This window comes from Halichoeres trimaculatus, unplaced genomic scaffold, assembly GCF_033239565.1.
Source record: "Halichoeres trimaculatus isolate MK-OKI-2021-1 unplaced genomic scaffold, fHalTri1.1 fHalTri1_scaffold_16, whole genome shotgun sequence".
Taxonomy (NCBI): Eukaryota; Metazoa; Chordata; class Actinopteri; order Labriformes; family Labridae; genus Halichoeres; species Halichoeres trimaculatus.
Window position 1 is genome coordinate 14873743 of NW_027437194.1, and position 8794 is coordinate 14882536.

Below are 8794 nucleotides of genomic sequence, written 5' to 3' on the forward strand. Positions count from 1 at the left end.
ACTGAGGTTTGCTCTCATGTTCCCCTACCCACTCACTTATTCAAGTCTGTTCAAGTTTATTATTATGTTACCCCGGGTTGACAATGATGCACAGGAAATCCCTAATGAGCTGAGCAAGAGTTTCATATGGAAGTATTTTTAAAGATCCGGCAATGGAAAAAAATACTGATAAAGAGGTTCAGGGATATGGTACTCTGATGTGCCAAAACACTGTCATAGGGACCTATGACTGATATTTTCAAGACAAGGCAGCATTATTGGCTTCTGCCAAATTAAGGCTGTGAGAATGACCCTGTTTGTGGATGCAGTTTAGAGCAAATTTGCTTCACAGAGCAGTACAATATACATCTTCATCAACCAGAACCTAACACTGACTAGGTTTTCCTTGTGTCTAATTTCTTGCTTGTGTAGCATGTCGCTTTGGATAAAAGCATCTGCTAAATGAAACTGTAGAGCTATAAAACTGAAGCAGAACCATATGTTTTAAAGTCCCTGTCTTAACAGCCCAGATCAGAAACATTCCTGACCTGATGAAACTGGATGAGTGGGGGTGATGTGCTGACGTTGTGCTTTGGTGGAAGATAAGATGTTAGCAGATTCTTTAAGTCCTGGAAGTTGTGACATAATGTCTTCAGACATCAGACTTGGTTGTCCAGTTGGATTGGACTGTGATCTGGAGGCCAAGTCAACAGTGTTGTGTTCCAACCACCTTCTTCTACTCTCTGTGGTCTAGCTCTAGTACTTATAAGTCCATGGTAGCTGCTGTCAGTGGTGCGCAGGGGCCAGCATAGACACCCTGACTGTTCAGTGGCTACAGTGCCCCATACACATCAGACGGGATTACTGTGTGCCTGACACCTATCATCCACTTTTTCAGTGAATGAGTCGACCTTTTTTCTTCCTTGGACATCTTCTGGTGGGTACCTGCAGTGGCGATTGCTCTAAGACTGCAGGGGAAGCTCAGTTTCCTCTAAAATTTCCCCCAAAAATGTGGTGATATGTTCTGCAGTGTGTACATTTCATTGACAAAATATGCGCTAGAATTCCTTCATCTTCTGTTCAGAATCAGCTACCTGTCACAGGTAACTGGCTCGACCTCCTTCTCATTCATCCCCGCAGCGTCTCAGCGCTTTAACACAGTCAGACGCTCAGCGTCTTCTGACTTCAGCTGGGAAGCGTAAAGTGGGTTGTTCCACTGTGGAAACAGGACGGTCATTGGATAAATGCTGGGCTTTGTCCCGTCCATGGGACGCTCAGCGTCTCTGGGGGTCCATGAGGCAGTGAGCTGGCCTGGATGCTGGGCTTCTGCATGATGATTGGATGATCTGTCTGAGGCCGAATCCCTTTTTGATTGACAGTGAAATGAGCCAGTCAGCGATCTTGAAGTATAACCCTCCACCGGAGCATCTTCTCAGTTGTTCTGGACTGATCTTGAGGCTTTATCGATCCCCAGCGAGTTTACCTTTTCTTGGAAACAACGAGCATTGAGAGAACACTGGTAAAATCCCTGGAAAAAACACCTGGTTGGTACAACAGGGTCACAGATCATTTTCTTAAAAAGGAACGGAGAGTAGAATTTACATGAATAAACAAACAAATTTATGATGTAGGCCGGAAAAAATTTAGCTTCCCCTCCTTGACTGACCAGCAGACACCACTGGGTACCAGGGGCCAGTGCAGACCAGAACACCCAACAAAAACTGCAGTTTTCTGGGCCCTCTGACCCAATCATCAAGCCATGCTGTTGTTAGTTAAAGTAGCGGCTGAAATACACCAGATGCATCACCAGTCCATCTCCACGTCGTCACAGCAGTGGAACAGATAGGTTTCCATTCAAGTCGATTTGTCATCTTATACTGGATCCTTTTTGTTGGAGTCCGTCTGTGTGGCTGGTCAGTCATGTCTCAGGTAATACTCACAGCCTATTTATATAAATCTTAAAAGCAAACATTTGCGACTTCACGGTGTTATCAAAACCGTTTCAGTTGAGTTACTTCCCAAACTTGGTATCACTGACTTGAAATTTGGAAAATAAGTTGTTACTGTGCCAACACTTCTGTTTTTGCTTAAGGAACTCTCGGGTCACCCTGAGTCATTTTTATCAAATAATAATTGAAATCAACCTCTGTTATTTATCAAAGCTATGCAGAGTATTGTGTTTTGTTATTTACTTGCTGGTAGTCATGGTTCCCTCACGTAATGTTGGTAAATCATCATGTCTTTTATGTTCAGCATCAGAACAAGTTAAGCAGGACAACAGATGTACTTCTATTTCCGCCTGAGTGTGTTTAGATAGACTTGTTGTCATGAGTTTCATACTGTGACGTGGTGATAACAATTGTGTGGTGGTTTGGGAATGTTGATTATTATCTTTTCAAGTCACACACCTTGTGCTAAAAGGTCCTGATTATCTGGATAAGCAGACAACTTGCAAATAAATAAATAAACAAATAAATAAAAGGTTCTTGGGCTTCAACATGAAACTTTGAATATAAGTAAATGCTGTATGAACAACAGTATTTTATAGATAAATTCACAGAAGACTTTTCTTTGTTGAATTGGCCAGTGATGATCCCAAATTCCAGCCATGCACACAACTCCTCCCATAAACATTCAGTCACATTTTAACCAAACAGACCGAAGCTGGAGTTCAGCTGTGGTTCTTCTCAAACTTGTAGAGGTGCAGTCGGTCCAGGGATGGAGTGGACCATGGATGAGTGGGGGTGATGTGCTGCCAGGGCTTGGTATGAGCGAGAACCCAGAGCGCCTGAGCTCTGCACATACTGGAGCCTGTCTAGGAGCATTGCTGGGTACCCCGAGCAGGACTCTGGCACATTAGTCTAACTGGGAGGTGATGAGAGAGTGAATGAGGGTTTCAGCCCTTCTGTGTCACTTCTGTGTTAGCTGTATGATTTACTCTTTTGTTGATAGCAGCATCTATTGAGCAAAGTAAGCACTATTTGTGATAATGTTCAGTCCAACCCACAGTTGATTCTTTGTCTTAGCAAAACATGTTTGTAATATTTGTGTCCGTCTCTGGTAGCAGCTAGTCAGGCCAGTAGCTAACCCCTTTCTCATCTAGCTCCTACCTCTCATCCAAATACCATCAACCAAGGTTCAAAACCAGATAATAATGGTCAGAAACAAACCAAGAGGATTCATTTAGTTTTTTATTAAAAAATATCTCAGATTCAGGGTACATGGGAGGATAAACTTGGTCATGGTGCCGCAGTAGCCACAGTTCACAGCTACAGGTCACAGCTCTGACTTGCCACACAAAAGCTTACAAGTGAATAAAGCAATTCATTAGATAGTTAACACATTCAAGACATGGGCAGAAATACTCAAGGAAGCCATTCTCTATGTGAGAAAAGCCCCAAATGATGAATGTGTGATAAGTTCACTGCCATTTTTAAGTGAAACACTCACTTGATCACCTTTAATCAAATCATAGAGCTGGATCACAGACATGGTCCTGTACACTCCATTTCTACACTGGACACTGTCCAATGCTCTTGCCAGGTCCTCTTCACGTGGATGTGCTGGATTCCATTTGGTTAGCAAAACATTCAGCAGGCCGAAGCCTGTTTCCTGGCCAAGGCATCTAAAAGTCAACCTCAGGTAGAAGAGATAGGTTCCATCCTTAGGGATCACAATGGCTTGTGTGTTGGTGTTGTAGTTGGAGTTTTCATCGAACAAAACATTCCATGTCAAAGGTGGTATTCTGTTGGGTTTATAATTCGAAGCTGTGGGAAGAGAAATATTGTAAATCAGATGTGCTATTTATGCATGTGATGGCAATGGTTTCTTTAAACAGGCCAAGATAAACAAATAAACTTATCCTTTATAGCCCAAAGACATAAAGCAAGTAAAAACACAAGACAGGACTTAATGTTTGATTATTTACTTGCTCTGTTAAGTGTGGTGTGCGATTTGTTCAGTTTGTATAGCTAAATGCTGCATTGTACAAAGGATATAATGCACTTTTTGGTCCACATCAGTGGGTCTGTTCTGATTCTGTAAGCTAAAATAAGGTCATACTCTTCAGTCTAGTGAAAAATTGCATGTGTGTCCCAGTCATCTTTTTACCAAGTTTGATCATCTTTTGTCGAGACAAGGCTCCCCCACAGAGCAGTGCCACTTGTTTGCCAAATGGCTAAAGAGTATACAGGGCAATGATTAACTGTATTTCAGAGAAGCAGCACCCAAACATGAAGTAGTTGCCCTTTTTGTTCATATTTCAGGGGAAATTTTTTTGACTGCTAACCATTTAAGTCTCCTAAGTCTTTCATTTATGTTGCATACTTGAGCCTTTCTGTTAGATCTGTTGACTTGCTGTTTGTTACTTTGCAGGGGAAGAATAAAATGATCTGTAAAATGATAAAATGATCTGCAAATAATGCTCCCTTTTGTTCAAAAGGGAACATGTGATCATTATGGCCCAGCTGTGCTGGAAAATAAAGTAAATGATAAAAAAAAAAATGCAAGCTCATTGAAAGTTTTTTTGAGTTGTTCGCCACAGTAATGGCCGCTGTGCTAGATGGCAACATTGCTCACTGGATTTGTTTAAGAGTAGTGAGGTACACTAGAGAAAGCTTGCAATGAATCAGCAAGTTTTCCTAAAAAAAAAAAAAAAAGATGCTGATTATGTTTCTTTGTCTTACCGCAAAGAATACAAGCATTTCAAAGAGCAATCAAAACAACTAAAACTCAGAGACCGTCATATGATGATGAAGGAATGTCTGCATGTAGGAATTTGCTGCTGACTAAAGATTGTTTGACGAGTAAAACTTGAATTCCTGCAGCAGATTCTGTCCAGCCCATGTGACTGACATGTAACATGATACCTGGCCTCATGGCAAACTCCACAGACTGCTGTGCCTCCGCTGAGTTGGCTGTCTTCGGGTTTTTTATCATTTTTATAGCTGAAGTTATTTACACTTCATTCCTGTTTTGAGTCTGCATGCTTCTTCGGCAACGTGTTGTTGTTTTCTTTTGCACTCTAAGAGTCTTGGATGTCCCTCCAGAGACTGAAACAACATTGAGTCAGAGCAGCTGATTCGTTTGGAAAGAGCTCTGATGAAAACCAGAAAGCTGATGTGTCAGACACACTCATGGCTCTCTGAGTGTAAAACAGATTCTAAATTCAAGTTTGAGGAGAGATTTGTATGGTCTCATCTGTAACTCAAAACATCATGTTGCAATAAAAGACAAATACTTCTTTTGAATCTTCAGGGTGGATATTTGATTTCATCGTTTGTTGTTTTATTAAACTTTTTTATGAGTCTGGGTGGGACTTGGGGTCTCATAGCTATGACATATCTGCCTAACACAATGACGGAGAAAAATATTTGAAAGCATTTTTAAGGGCAATGGAGTTTTTTTTTTTATATATATATATTTCTTGATTTATTCCTGCTGTAACTGAGCATCCAAATATTGTAGAATCTGAGGAAAAAGACTTACTGAGATAAATCCGCAGATTTTGGGTGTCTGTTGGTGGATCAGCTGTGGATGAAAAAGAAGAGTGGTTTTAAAAAGAGTCCTCAAGAAGAGTGAAAACTCTGATCTTAATGAGACAAACATTAATATGTAATTGAACATTGTTTCTTAAGTATTTCTCAATAGAAAGAAGAGCCTGAGGTTCAACTCTCACTTAACTCATCAATTTTATTGAAGTAGGTGATGACAGCTTACCTGCAGGGCACTCCCTGTCTTGCTGGGAATAGGCTCGGCTTGGGGTTGCAGCACTCTAGAGAGAGGAAAGGGTACAAGAATTTACAATTAAGTTTTACAATTTCAAATAAAACCCAGCATTGTGGCATCAGATCATTCTCCCACCCAAGCCAGTCGGTGAGCCCTGATGTCAAATGACAGCAACTGAAAAGATGCCACTGTACTGATCCAAGTATCAGACAACCCCAATCAGGAGACGAGCCTCAAATATCAAGTCAAGTTTTTGAAAACTTCAATACTAAATTTATGGCTCATGAATTCGGGATTCTATTAGTTTCAATACAATGGTATTTCAACCAGCTTTATGTCCGGATGAGATTGAATGCGGGGAGGATGTGGGTTGCACATCCTACGCAACTGAAAGTGATTCAGTTTCAGCACATGACAGTAAAACGGGTGTGGACAAATTTATGACGGACGATCGCTTCCTCTCTGTGGCTGTGTCCCGGGTTCCAAAAGGAGTGCAACAAGTCATCCTGAAGAGGATGCTGAACATTAAAGTCTGTCCTTCAAGATTTCATGGCACTAATATTTAAACTCAAACAATTAAATTCAGTGCAGCAAATTTATTTTCACTCTATTCACCTCACAAAGTGTCACATTGGGGGAAAAAAAATGGTTTGAAAAATTAATAAAGACTGGAGGAAAATTAAAAAGCTGACCTGTACCAAACACTTACGATACGAGTGTCCGATGGACTAAACAACGTCTTCTGATTAATGTGTCCAAGACTGACTCAGACAGCTGTGTATTCTCTGGGAGAGGCATATGACCACTTTCCAAGAATCTCAAAACATCTAAGGATTTACTAGGAATTCATCACGAGGAGCTATTTCATGGAAGGCCTTAACAGTTATCAATATCTCAAAGTTGTTCTCAAGTTTTTGGATCAACACAGCTGCTGTGGATAAGGTGCCAGAAGTTAAAGCATGTGGAACAATTTCTGTATTTTTCTAGACTTCAATCAGGCCAAAAAGTTGATCTAGCAGTCAAAGATCAACAAAGTAATCCTTTAACTAGTGACTGCAGTGGTGATTATGAGAACCCTGATAAGATGAATCAGTGACTCAGGTCATTCATCGGGTCCCAAGTAAAACTCAGCTGTCTGCACTGATTTTAATATTGGCTTGCTTCCTTGAATGTAAGCAGCTTTTTCTTTCAAAGCACTTGTTTCTCACCTCAGTCTTGTTGCCAGAATTAGAGAGGAAGAACCGGTATGGCAGCATTTTCAGTTTTTAACAACTGTACAACTGCAAAAGTAGCACCAAACCACTTAAAGTTGTTTGTCCTGCCAGTGATGCACCAATGAACTGATCTGGAAAGATTGCAAATAATGGGAAGTGAAAGAAGAACTTGTAGTACATACCGTCTGTTGGTCTGTCTGTCCACTGGCGCCGGAGGTTCTCTGAAACTGTGAAAAAACGAAGAGCGCCACACAGCTGAGCAGCAGCAGCAGACTGACGAGTCTGAGACGAGTTTCCTGTCGCTTCATGTCCTGGCAGTGTTGGAGTAGGATAAGCACTGCTTCATCTCGGCTCATATCTACACTCCCACAGGCCGCCTCATCTGGCAGAGTGAATCTCATCTGCTTCTGACCCATATCTGGACTTCCCTCTGTCAGTGGCTGCAGCTGTAGCAAGCTGTTTATCAGTCACAGGTACTTCAACTTATATGAACTGTGGAAGTGATGGGCTGTCACTGAACGCCTACAAGCACATTCACTCTGATTACATCATCATCCGTCCATTCATTAAACAGAAAGGGAAAAAACAGGAGGAGGAGCACTTTCTTCATCCAAATGATGTTGAGGAGGATGTGAAAAATTGCTATCATCAGATCTTTCAGTCTTTAAATCTCTCAAGAGGAATGATGAAACTTTATAGACCATTAGATCTTGTGGCGTTTATACTTCATGCTGTTTTGATGTCATTGACTCCACAAAGACTTGAGAAACAAATCAATTTATCAAGAGTGAAACTGCTCAAGTTAAAGTCTGATAGAGCTAGGAGATCTGATTCTTTAATGAGGTAAAAGTTAAAGGTACAGTCTGTGAAACGTTTGCTGCCAAACAGAAGCATCAAGCTACATGAACTCTGATGGTTTGGATTTCTAATAAGATCTTATCAGCTCTGAGTGTGGAGATTATACTCCCCCTGTTGAAACAATCCAGAAACAGCTACCAGTGTGTTGGAACTGAGTGTAAGATTTACTGATTGCTCTTAAGGCATTAAAAAGTCTGGTACCTGACTTACAATTAAAAACTGAGCCATTTCACAGAATAAAGTCCTCAGTCTTTGTCTCTTTCTCATAATCATAAGTCAAATGAAAGTTCAAGTTCTTCTGAAAACTCATGTTGATTAAAAAAAAATTGGGATTGGATCTGGGGATTTAGCATAACTGTAAGCCTCACTAAATTTGAAACTGGTTAGTTGCTGATCCAACCCAAACTGGTTTGTACCAGGTTGTGAATATTTCTTATCTGAGTTAGAAATTGTCCATGGGGCTCAGTGGCGATTGACTCATCTTCGGGGCCACCCTCTAGTGGCCATTTAAAAAAAAAAGCACTTTTCAGCACTCTTGCCTTTGTATTTATTTTTAAGTCCAGCTCTCTAACATGCCGTGTCATCGTGTTGACAGAAAAGAAAAATGGAAACAGAAAGATTTTTTCTTGTGCTGGGCAAAACAGACCACACACTTAGAGGAAGCTGGTCACTCCACAACTTTGCTTCCTCTCATGAACAAAAAACTGAAGGTCATGATGACTAATACTTAATTCAATTCTAGAGCTGAAAACAAAGCCCCCTTCAAACTTCATGGTCTTGCTCTAGGAGGAAATTGTACATGTATGGGATATGAAATAAACAAGATCAAGCCTGAAACACTGATGTTAAAGTAGTGTCTGTGTACTTCCATCCTGAAAACGACATTAAAGGTGCCGTAGGCAGGATTACCCAGGTAAGATGGCGATTTGAGAACCAGCACAGCCCCTCCCGTCCTGTGTTCGCTGACATCACGCCCTTACGCAAGTTAAGCCCCTCCCCCAAGAACGCGCGCAAAC

General features: G+C 41.1%; 1 protein-coding gene across 1 annotated transcript; it reads right to left on the reverse strand.

The window, feature by feature from the left end:
- Positions 1–3189: 3189 nt before the first annotated feature.
- Positions 3190–7491, reverse strand: LOC141805673 (uncharacterized). The gene is made up of 4 exons (XM_074690837.1): positions 7103–7491; positions 5698–5752; positions 5467–5508; positions 3190–3746 (listed from the first exon to the last, which is right to left on the reverse strand). Exons 1-4 carry the CDS (start codon positions 7334–7336, stop codon positions 3361–3363), a joined length of 717 nt encoding a protein of 238 aa, XP_074546938.1. The 5' UTR covers positions 7337–7491; the 3' UTR covers positions 3190–3360.
- Between the last annotated feature and the right edge of the window lie 1303 nt (positions 7492–8794).